Source organism: Rhincodon typus, chromosome 17, assembly GCF_021869965.1.
Source record: "Rhincodon typus isolate 14 chromosome 17, sRhiTyp1.1, whole genome shotgun sequence".
Taxonomy (NCBI): domain Eukaryota; kingdom Metazoa; phylum Chordata; class Chondrichthyes; order Orectolobiformes; family Rhincodontidae; genus Rhincodon; species Rhincodon typus.
In genome coordinates, this window is record NC_063348.1 from 613,441 (window position 1) to 625,914 (window position 12,474).

At 47.0% G+C, this 12,474-nt stretch overlaps 1 protein-coding gene across 3 annotated transcripts in view; it reads right to left on the reverse strand.

The window, feature by feature from the left end:
- The window catches only part of LOC109917294 (lysosomal acid phosphatase-like), a 68,298-nt gene that overhangs the window by 11,533 nt on the left and 44,291 nt on the right, over positions 1–12,474 (reverse strand). The window contains exons 9-11 of one of the 3 annotated variants that reach the window (XM_048607135.1): positions 5,717–5,823; positions 4,424–4,608; positions 2,460–2,903 (exon numbers count right to left, since the gene is read on the reverse strand). In XM_048607135.1, coding sequence (XP_048463092.1) covers positions 2,460–2,903; positions 4,424–4,608; positions 5,717–5,823 — 736 coding nt within the window. Of the gene's footprint in view, positions 1–2,459; positions 3,966–4,423; positions 4,609–5,716; positions 5,824–12,474 lie in introns of those variants that run through there. The other 2 variants (XM_048607137.1, XM_048607136.1) reach the window with 2 other exon arrangements.

A 12,474-nucleotide genomic window follows, 5' to 3' on the forward strand; every position in this document is an offset into this window, starting at 1 on the left:
GGGGATGGAGCCAGTAAAGGTGAGTGTAGGTAGGGAGTTAGGAAGGGGATAGGTCAGTCCAGGGAGGACGGACAGGTCAAGGGGGCGGGATGAGGTTGGTCGGTAGGAGATGGAGGTGCGGCTTGAGGTGGGAGGAGGGGATAGGTGGGAGGAAGAACAGGTTAGGGAGGCAGGGACGAGCTGGACTGGTTTTGGGATGCGGTAGGGGGAGGGGAGATTTTGAAACTTGTGAAATCCACATTGATACCATTGGGCTGCAGGGTTCCCAAGCGGAATATGAGTTGCTGTTCCTGCAACCTTCGGGTGGCATCGTTGTGGCACTGCAGGAGGCCCAGGATGGACATGTCGTCTGAGGAATGGGAGGGGGAGTTGAAATGGTTCGCGACTGGGAGGTGCAGTTGTTTGTTGCGAACCGAGCGTAAGTGTTCTGCAAAGCGGTCCCCGAGTCTCCGCTTGGTTTCCCCGATGTAGAGGAAGCCACACCGGGTACAGCGGATGCAGTATACCACATTGGCAGATGTGCAGGTGAACATCTGCTTGATGTGGAAAGTCTTCTTGGGGCCTGGGATGGGGGTGAGGGAGGAGGTATGGGGGCAGGTGTAGCACTTCCTGCGGTTGCAGGGAAAAGTGCCGGGTGTGGTGGAGCTGGAGGGGAGTGTGGAGTGGACAAGGGAGTCACGGAGAGAGTGGTCCCTCCAGAAAGCAGATAAGGGTGGAGAGGGAAAGATGTCTTTGGTGGTGGAGTCAGATTGCAGATGGCGGAAGTGTCGGAGGATGATGCGTTGGATCCGGAGGTTGGTGGGGTGGTACATGAGGACGAGGGGGATTCTTTTTTGGTTCTTATTGCGTGGACGGGGTGTGAGGGATGATGTCGTGGGAGCACGAGGCGGCGCTGATACAGTCATCAATGTAACGGAGGAAGAGGTGGGGTTTAAGGCCGGTGTAGGTACGGAAGAGGGATTGTTCCATGTAACCTACAAAGAGGCAGGCGTAGCTTGGGCTCATAAGGGTACCCATGGCTGCTCCCTTTGTCTGTAGGAAGTGGGAGGAATTGAAAGAGAAGTTGTTGAGGGTGAGGACGAGTTCGGCTAAGCGGATGAGGGTGTCAGTGGAGGGGGACTGGTCGGGCCTGCGGGACAGGAAGAAGCGGAGGGCCTTAAGGCCATCTGCATGGGGAATGCAAGTGTAGAGGGACTGGACGTCCATGGTAAAGATGAGGTGTTGGGGACCAGGGAATTGGAAGTTCTGGAGGAGGTGGAGGGCGTGGGTGGTGTCACGGACATAGGTAGGGAGTTCCTGGACCAAGGGGGAGAAAATGGAGTCCAGATAGTTGGAGATCAGTTCGGTGGGGCAGGAGCAGGCGGAGACAATGGGTCGACCAGGGCATTCAGGTTTGTGGATTTTGGGAAGGAGATAGAAGAGGGCAGTGCGAGGTTGGGGAATGATGAGGTTGGAGGCCGTGGGTGGGAGGTCACCTGAGGTGATGAGGTTGTGGATGGTTTGGGAAATGATGGTCTGGTGCTCAGGGGTGGGGTCATGATCAAGGGGGCGGTAGGAGGAGGTGTCGGAGAGTTGGCGTCTGGCCTCGGCGATGTAGAGGTCAGTGCGCCATACTACAACTGCGCCTCCCTTGTCCGCGGGTTTTATGGTGAGGTTGGGATTGGAGCGGAGGGCTGCACGTTCTGCGGGGGAGAGGTTGGAGTGGGTGAGAGGGGTGGAGAGGTTGAGGCGATTGATGTCTCGACGGCAGTTGGAGATGAAGAGGTCGAGGGAGGGTAGGAGGCCTTGGGGTGGTGTCCAGGAGGAAGGGGTGTGTTGGAAGCAGGAGAAGGGGTCAGTAGAGGGAGGGTTAGGTTCACAGTTGAAGAAGTAAGCGTGGAGGCGGAGGCGGCAGAAAAACTGCTCTATGTCCAAGCGTGAGCGGTATTCGTTGATCTGTGGGTGGAGGGGGACAAAGGTGAGCCCTTTACTGAGGACTGACCATTCATCCTCAGTAAGGGGTAGGCCTGGGGGGATGGTGAAGACTCGGCAGGGCTGGGTGCTGCTGTCTCCTCTGGAGCTGCTGGCTGTGGAGGCAGTGGGCGGAGCGACGTCGACGTCGGCGTTGGCTGTGGGCGGAGTTGCGTTGGCGTCGGCTGTGGGCGGAGTTGCGCCAGCGTCAGCGGTGGGCGGAGTTGCGTCCGCGTCGGCGGTAGGAGGAGCGGGGTAGGCGGCGGCAGTAGCGGTGAGGGTGGTTGCGACTTCAGTGTCGGTGGCAATGGCAGCGATGGTGTTTGCTGTCCCGGAAGTGGGGAACCCGACGGTGGCGGATGTGACGTCATCTGTGGGTTCTCCGATAGTGGCCTCATGGCCAATGGTGGCGGACGCATTGTGGGGAAGGTCCTAGGTACGGCTGGGGATTTGGGGGGTGGAGGAAGCCCGTTTTGGGTGGTAGGCACCAGTAAGTTTACTGTACTTACAGTTTTTAGTGTCCAATAAAGCTGAGTAGAATTGTGAGTTCAGGTTGTGGATCCTACGAAGAATGAAAAACAGGAGAGGTCCTTTGCAGGTCTGGGAGAGGGAGGCTCTGAGCTGGGGTAGGCTTGATTGTAGTGCCTGGAGATGCCGGCGCATTGCTGCAAGTGTGTGTTTCAGGAGTCGCAGGGAGAAACGCTTCTGAAGGATCTCAATGCCATGAGTGTAGATATTGTCACGGTTGGGGCCAAATTGGGAAGGCTTGAATGTGGATTGTAGTCCATTGGGGATGATCTGGTTCCGTAGGCAGGTGCTAAGGAAGGTGATGTCGCTGTAGTACCTGGTTTGCTTCAGGACATGGTCGAGCAGTTCACGGTCTGACCTGGAAGTTAATTGCAGCTCGATTCTTCTTAGAAGTGCTCTATATACGCATCGACTCCTCAGGCAGTCTGTTCAAGCAGATAGCAGATGTTGAATTTAACTGGAACATTGTGGGGAGACAGTCAGGGAGGCCAGAGTTTCCATTTGTTTGGAACAGTGTTTTTGTCAGAAGGGTTATGGCTACCCATAGCTACAGGACAGAGATTTGATTGCTCCCTGGTTGGCGTCTCATTATCAACTTATTGAAAGTTTGGAAGAATGAAATATTCCTCAGACCTACTGGAAGCTCTGTGCATTGGCCATTGTCTTCAGAAACCAAGCGAGATACAATTCCATGAACCTGTGATATTACGGATCATAGAATCTGCTTAAGTGTAATGGCCAGTTACATCTTTTTTTCCCTTATGATTTATCCCTTAACTGCGTCTATTCATCTCTCTGCCTTTGTGAGAGAGTGGGGGGTGAGAAATAAGGAGGATTGGGTTTAAATCATAGACATTAATTAGATTACCTGTTGTTTATGCTCTGCTGAAACTGCTGTATTATTAATAAATTGTTAAGTCTTTTGTTTCAGCTATAAACCTAGTGTCTAGTATTGGCTATTCATAAAGTCTGGGCTGTTTTTTTTAAAAAGTCTGGAGAGGAACCATTGATGTCAATTTTGAAGATCATTAAGTATTTTAATTTTTCTGTGTTGCAAATACAGAATCTGATTTGGTTTGGCTGTCTGGTCTCCATGTTATAACAGTGTATGTGAGAGTCTGTGGGTATGTAAGTGAGTGTGCCATTGCCCCTTGAAACAGGGATGATACTTGCTCATGTTAAGTACCTGCAAGTGGGGTAATGTGGGGTAAGGTAGTTACTCTGCAACGCAGTTTTGGTTGACTAGGAGACTCTCCCACTCTACCTGTCTGCCATAGGTGCATTGGAAAGATTTACAGCTTGATAATCAACATGTTTGTCAATGTCATAATGTATGTTCCGTGGTCAGCAAATCTTGACAGGGCCTCTGAACCTGGAGCTTCTGTCCCACAAGTAGATTCACTGTCACAAGACCTCCATAACTGCAATTACCGACACACTACTCCCTGTAAATCTTCACATTCTAAATAACTTTGGAAGGCAAACACCTGAAGAATCAAAACAAGAAGAAATCAAACAGAAATTAAGGTGTATGAAGTTGATGATATAATAATCTTGGTGGTGTCTTTCTCTTTGCTACTTCCGTGTTCAGCTGTGACAGCTTCAGAGGGTGAGAGCTGGTCAGTTCCAGAATGGGGGTACTAAGGCTACATCAGCATTACACTCAATACCATGATCAGTATTGGATTATCATTGTCAATGGACATTGATGAGGTACGCACTAACACCCTCACTAATACTGACTAGTACTGATGTAGCATCTGGCACCAAAATGGTGCTCTTACATTTCAAATTCATTTCCATTGCCAAACAGTGAAAATAGGCACCACTGGACCTAATTCTGATCTCTCCCAGCTCTGATCCACAACAGTGGCCCTGATCTGTGCCCAGACAGCAATGTCCACATCCTACAACTGAATTAAAACAAGCTGGGTCAGTAAGTTACCTGTCAGAATACTCGAGCTGGCTTGACTGGCAAACTTGCATTCCTCATCTCGATTGTCAGAGATCAGATCCTTGGTGTTTTGGATAAACTTTTGTAAGGCACAGTGCTCAGAGCAGGATGGCAGAGCAAGCAAATGAGGCTCAATACTAGTGTCATTCCTGAAGTACATGTCCAATGTGAATGACCTGCAGAAAGTACACACACATAGAGAGAGAGAGAAATTTCTGGTCAGCGTGGCTCAGATGGAACTGAAGGAAAAGACAACAGTACATAAATCTAACAAGTGACAGTAGTTAGGCTGCCTAACACACTGACAAGCTCACTAGCTGCTGGAGAATCTGCAGCAGAAATGCTCACCCATTGGATAGTCAGAAAAACAGGAATTCATGGTTCTTCCAGCTGTACCTCTGGACTCTTCTCCAGTCCCGTCATATACTGAAATATGGACACAACACCAATGCCTACAATATCTCCAGGTCTAATCACTCCATGTTGTTTCCAAGTTCTGGGTTTAAGTCCCTGAACCTCCCTATCAATTTTCTCTTTCTTTGCCTAAGACTTTGGTTGTTGGGTATCAAATTACCTTAAATGCTTAACTGTCAAATTGTATTTTACAATGTCATTCTGAGCGAGCACCGCACCATCGGAGGTGGGGAGGTCCATGCTGAGGGAGCACCACACCATTGGCAGAGATCAGTGTGGGGGGTGCAGGGGGTCAGTACTGACAGACCACTACACCATCGGGGGGGTGGTCAGTGCTAAGGGAGCGCTACACCGTTGGGAGAGGTCAGTGCTGAGAGAGCCCTACACTGTCGGGGGGAGTCAGTGCTGAGGGAGCGCTTCACCGCATCATAGCCACATGGAGGGATAATGGGTGAGTAGTAGCAGAAGTGTGACTGATGAGTGGTAGTGAGAGGTGCCAAAGTGCCTATAGGGCAGCATAAAGTCTCTGACTGGTGCAGGCATACAATTATGGGAGTCCTGGAAGGACATTGCCCAGGGGTTGGAAAACCACAAGGTGTGGAAGTACCTCTTTGTGTTGCAGAGACCAGTCAGGTTCAGACAGAATAGGCAACAGGAACACTGCTAACAGAACTTTGCTACTCGCCAGTTAGAAGTCAGGAGTTATTAATTGTTGCTGGTGGACCTGGAGTGAATGGTCATTGTAAATAGTTTGTTTCTCCGAGTTAAGCTTTGTCACAGATAGTTAGACAGTGTTAACGCCAGTGGACCTTGTTATAATCAGTAAGGGACAGCCAGCAGTGAGTGTTTCAGAATCTCCACAGAACTCACCCATCATTCTCCTGGTACAGCTCAAACATGTAACAGGAAGCATAGGGAGGAGTGATGCCAGAGTACACATTCAATGCCATCTGAAGTGCTATAAGTGTTGTATCATGCTGTGGAAAGAATACATTTTTTAAAACGGTTAAAAATTGTTTTCCGAATCCCTTTCTCCCCTGGAACTGAGTCAGGCTGCAGTACAACTACAAGTCCTCCTTTTTCAACCATGTGCCTAAGGTTGACAGACAGCCAATGGATGGACTTGGAGCCTCCCATATACACATACCCTTTCCAAACCAAAATCAAACTGCAGGGACATAGGCCCTGTCTCAATCCCTGTTGGACCCAGCATGTAGAACTAACCCCAGAGAGGTGATGGTCCAGTGGTATTACTATTAATCCAGATACCCATGTAATTTGGGTCCTGCCATGGCAGATGGAATGAGTACTCAGTATCTAGAATTTAAAAAACCATGAAAACCACATCTGGTTCTCTAATGTTCTTCAGGAAAGGAAGTTGCATCCTTACCTAGTCTGGCATGTGATTCCAGAGCCACAGCAATATTGTTGGCTCTGAACTGCTCTCTGAAATCACCTAGTAGGCACTCGTTGCATCAATCACTATGAAGTTTCAACAAAGAAGTGAAACTGGATAAACTGGCATTGACCCAGGCACTGGAAACAACAACAGCAGAAACAGCGCTGTCGACCCTGCAAAGTCCTCCTTACTAACATCTGGGGGCTACTGCCAAAATTGGGACAGCTGTCTCACAGATTAGTGAAGCAACAGCCTGACCACAATCACATTCACAGAATCATACTTGACAACGACCCAGACACCACCATCACCATCCCTGGATACATCCCGTCCAAGACAGACCCAGCAGAGGTAGTGGCACAGTGGTATACAGTCGGGAGAGTGTTGATTTCTGGATCCCATGAAATCTTGTGGTCTCAGACTAAACATAGGCAAGGAAACCTCCTGCTGATCAGCATGTACCATTTTCCCTTAGCTGATGAATCAGTACTCCTCTGTGCTGAACAACACTTTGAGGAAGCACTGAGGGTAGCAAGGGCACAAAACATTCTCTGGGCGGGGGATTTTAATGGTCACTACCGAGAGTTGCTTGGCAGTGCCACTACTGATCAACCTGGTTGGGTCCTAAAGGATGTACTGTTAGACTGGGTTTGTGGTAGGTGGTGGGGAACCAACAAGAGGGAGAACTGTACTTGACCTCATCCTTACCAATCTGCCTACTACAGATGTATCTGTCCATGACAGTATTGGTAAGAGTGACCACTGCATAGTCCTTGCGGAGACAAAGTTGTGCCTTCACATTTAGGATACCCTCCATCATGGTGTGTGGCACTATCACCTTTGAACAGATATAGCAACTCAAGACTTTGCATTCATGACCATCAACAGCAGCAGAATCGTACTCCAATATAATCTGCAGTCTCATGGCCCGGCATATTCCCCACTGTACCATTACCATCAAGACAGGGATCAACCCTGGTTCAATGGAGAGTGCAGGAGGGCATGTCAGGAGCAGCACTAGACATACCTAAAAATAGAGTATCAACCTGGTGAAGCTACCAAACAAGACTACTTGAATGTCAAACAGCATAAGCAGCAAGTGATAGGAGCCAAGCAATCCCACAACAAACGGATCAGATCTAAGCTCTGCAGTCCTACCACATCCAGTCATTGAATGGTGGTGGACAATTAAACAACTCACTGGAGGAGGAGGCTCCACAGATATTCTCATCATCAATGAAACCAGCCAACTCAACTGTAAACAAGTACTTAGGACAAAAGGGATCAAAGGATATGGGCAGACAGCGGGGCTGGGATTCTCCATTGGATGATCAGCCATGATCATATTGAATATAGAGCAGGCTCAAAGGGCCTGTTCCTGCTCCAATATTCTATATCAAACCAGTCCAAAAGATAAGGCTGAAGCATTTGGAACAAGCTTCAGTCAGAAGTGCCAAGTAGATGATCCATCTTGGCCTCCTCCACAGATCTCCAGTATCCATTCTTCAGCAATTTCAATTAACTACATTTGATATCGAGAAACAGGTGGAGACACTGGATACTGCAAAGGCTATTGGCACTGACAATATTTGAGCAATAGCCCTCAAGACTCCACAACTTGCCTCTCCTCTAGCCAAGCTCTTCCATTTCAGCTACAACACTGGCATCTAGCCAACAATGTCGAAAATTGTCCACATCTGTCCTGTACATAAAAGACAGAACAAATTCAACCCAGCCAATTACCGCCTTTGATCATCAGTAAAGTGATGGAAGGTGTCACCAACAGTGCAACAAGCAGTACGCCCTCTACTATAACCTTCTCAGTGACGCCCAGTTTGAGTTCCACCAGGGACACTCAGCTCCTGATCTCACTACAGCTTAAGTTCAAAACAGCTGAACTCCAGAGGTGACGTGAGAGTGACAGCCCTTGACATGACAACTGCATTCAACTGAGTGTGGTATCATGGAGCCCTAGCAGAACTGGAATCAAAACTCTCCGCTGGTCGGAGTCACACCTGGCACAAGGGAAGACAGTTATGGTTATTGGAGGTCAGTCATCTCAGCTGCAGGATATCTCTGCAGGAGTTCCTCAAAGGTGGTGATGTAGGCCCAACCATCCTCAGCTGCCTCTTCAATGACCTTCCCTCCATCATAATATCAGAAGTGGGGATGTTCGTTGACGTTTGCACAATGTTCAGCACCATTTGTGACTTATTAGATACTGAAGCAGTCCATGTCTAAATGCAGCAACACCTGGACAATATCCAAGCTTGAGCTGACAAGTAGCGAGTAACATTCATGACGCACAAATGCCAGGCAATGGCCATTTCCAATGAGAGACAATCTAACAATCACCCCTTGACATTCAACAGTGTTACCATCACTGAATCCCCTACTATCAACATCCTGGGGAATACCATTGACCAAAAGTTGAACTGAATTCATCATATAAATACAATGTCTACAAGATCAGGTCAGAGGCTAGAAGTACTGCAGCTAGTAACTCTCCCCCTGACACTCCAAAGCCTGACCACCATCTACAAGGCATAAATCAGAAATGTGATAGAATGCTCTCCACATTCCTGGATGAGTGCAGCTCCAACAACACTGAAGAAGTTTGACACCATCCAGGACAAAGCAACCCACTTGGCTGGCACCACATTCACAAACATCTACTCTCTCCACCACCGACGTTCAGTAGTAGCAGTCTGTACTATTTACAAGATGCACTGTCGCTGGGTCAAATTCCTTGAAATCCCTCCCTCACAGCATTACGGTCAACCTACAGCACATGAACTGCAGCAGTTCGAACAGGCAGATCACCATCACCTTCTTAATGGCAGTTAGGGATAAGCAATAAATGCTGGCCCATCGAGTGGCACCCATGTTCCATGAGTAAACAAAAAATCAGTACTTCGCAGCATAGTATATTAAATGAAAAATTATGCATTTGTTGAGCATTTTACTCCACCATGGATGGCACTGAATAGTTCAGAATAAAGGAGCATTTTACATCCATTTCAGAAGGCAAATGAAGCACTTATGTAACACACCATCTGACGGTGCAGCATTCCCTCAGCACTGACCGTCCATAAGTGCGGCACTCCCTTACACTGATCCCAAAGCCAGGGAACTATAGACCACTGAGCCTGACATCCGTGGTTGGTAAGTTGTTGGAGGGGATTCTGAAGGATAAAATTTACATGTATTTGGAAAGGCAAGGACCGATAGGGATAGTCAATATGGCTCAATGTGCGGGAAATCGTGTCTCACTAACTTAATTGACTTTTTTGAGGAAATTATGAAGAAGATTGATGAAGGCACACCAGTGGACATGTTCTATATGGACTTCAGTAAGATGTTTGACAAGGTTCTGCATGATAAATTGGTTAGCAAAGTTAGATCACATGTAATACAAGGAGAACTGGCCATTTGGATACCTCACTGTCTCAAAGGTAGGAGAGATCAGGTTGGTGGTGGAGAGTTGCTTTTCAGACTGCAAACTCTGACCAGCAATATGCCGTAAGGATTGGTGCTGAATCCACTGCTTTTTGTCATTTATATCAATGGATGTGAATATAGGAGGTGTGGTTAGTAAGTTTGCAGATGACACCAAAATTCATGGTGTAGTGCACAGCGAAGAAGGTTACCTCAGCGTACAATGGGACCTTGATCAGATGGGCCGAGGAGTTGCAGATGGAGTTTAATTTAGATAAATGTGAGGTGCTGCAATTTGGAAAGGCAAATCAGGGCAGGATTTATACACTTAATGGTAAGGTCCTGGGGAGTGTTGCCAAACAAAGAAACCTTGGAGTGCAAGTTCTTAGTTCCTTGAAAGTGGAGTCACGGGTAGACAGAATAGTGAAGGAGATGCTTGCCTTTATTGATCAGTGCACTGAGTAGAAGAGTTGGGACGTCATGTTGTGGCTCTGCAGGACATTGGTTAGGCCGCTTTTGGATTAGTGTGTTCAGTTCTGATCTCCCTGCTATAAGAAAGATGTGAAATGTGAATGGGTTCGGAAAAGATTTACAAGGATTTTGCCAGGGTTGGAGGGTTTGACCTATAGGGAGAGGCTGTTATAGGGTGGGACTATATTCCCTGAGCGTCAGAGGCAAATTGGACTAGATTTAATTTGGATATCTGGTTGGCATGGACAACTTGGACCGAAGGCTCTATTTCCATGCTGCACATCTCTATGAATCTGACAGTGCAGTGCTACAACAGCACTGACCCCATGATGTGCAACCCTTCCTCATTTAATAGAGGTATTTAATATGCAACTGATATGTTTAATATGGAGCTTAGGACATGTTTGATAATGCCAATCACAGTGCATTCATACCCTTAACGGTGTGTTTAATGCTGCCAACTGGGCTGAGTTTAATAACAACATGAGACATATTTAATACTATTGATCATAGTGTCTAATACCATTGAGTGGTTTTCAATGGCATTGATTATTGTAATTGTAATATAGTATAACACAGTCTGTTTAATACTGCCAACTGCAATAGGTATAGAAGAGGCACTATGGAGAAGAATTGCTATGGAGGAGAACAATGCAAACTAACTAGGAATATTATATATATAGACACAGGTACATTTTCACAAAGGGAAAATACAGGTATGGCCTCAACAGTGTCATTAGTGTAAAAGCTAGTTACTTTGGACTATGGATCAAAAAATGAAACAGATACTACTTTAAGCCTTGAAAACTGTGGAAGATGATATTGCAGTTTTAAAATGATTTACTGGAACTCATTTCGGCAAGTAACTCACCCCCTGACTCCTAAAGGCACAAGTCAAGAGTGTGACAGAATACTCTCCTCTTGCCTGGATGGGTACAGCTCTAATAACACTCAAGAAGCTTGACACCATCCAGGACAGAACATCCCGCTTGATTGGTACTACAAGCAGAAACATCCACTCCATCTATGACCAATGCTCAGTAGCAGCAGTTTGTACTGTCTACAAGATAAAGTTATAGACTCCTAAAGCATAGAGACAGTTCCTTCGGCCCAAACAGGTCCATGCCGACCAAAATGTCCACCCATGCTAATCCCATTTCCCTGCACTTGGCCCATATCCTTCTGATCCTTTTCTATCCATGTATTTGTCCAAATGCCTTTTAAATGTTGTTAATGTACCCACCTCAACCACTTTTGCTGGCAGTTCATTCCATACGCATCCTATCCTCTGTATAAAAAAGTTGACCCAGAGGTTCCCATTTATTCTTTCCCCTCTTACCTTAAACTGATGTCCTCTAGTCCTTGATTCCCCAGCTCTGGGGAAAAGTTGAGTGCATTCACCCTATCCATGCCTCTCATGATGTTATACACTTCTATAAGATTCTCCCTCAGTCTCCAACACTCTAAAGAGAAAAGTCCTAGCTTTTCCAACACCTCCCTATAACTCAGTCCCTTGGGGCTTGCCAACATCCTTTATAAATTTCTTCTGCACTCTATCCAGTTTAATAACATCCTTTCTATAGCAAGTTGGCCAAAACTGAACACAATACTCCAAGTGCGGCCTCACAACATCCTGTACAACTGCAACATAACTTCCCAACTTCTATACCCAATGCCCTGCCTGATGAAAGCCAGTGTGCCAAATGCCTTCTTCACTGCCTTGTCTACACTCCACTTTCAGAGAACCATGCACCTGAACTCCAAGGTCCCTAAGTTCCACTACACTCCTTAAGGCCCTACCATTCACCATGAAACTCCTACCTTAATTTGACTTTCCAAATTGCAAAACCTCACATTTATCTACATCAAACTCCATTTGCCATTTCTCAGCCCACTTCCCCAGCAGATTAAGATCCTGCTGCAATGTCTGATAACCTTCCTCACTGTCCACGATACTGCCTATTTTAGTGTCATCTGCAAACTCGTTAATCATGCCTTGTACATTCTCATCCAAATCATTGATATAGATAACAAACAGCAATGGGCCCAGCACCAACCCCTGAGGCACACCAGTACTCACAGGCCTCCAGTCCGACAAGCCTCCTTCCACTATTACTTTCTGCTTCCTACCATCAAGCCAATTCTTATCCAATTTGTCAGCTCTCCCTGGATTCCATGCGATCTAACCTTCCAGAGCAGTCTACCATGCAGAACTTTATCAAAAGCCTTACTGAAACCTATGTTGACTACATCTACTGCCCTATCCTCATCAGCCTTCCTGGTCACTTCATCAAAGAATTCTAACAAATTTGTGAGGCAT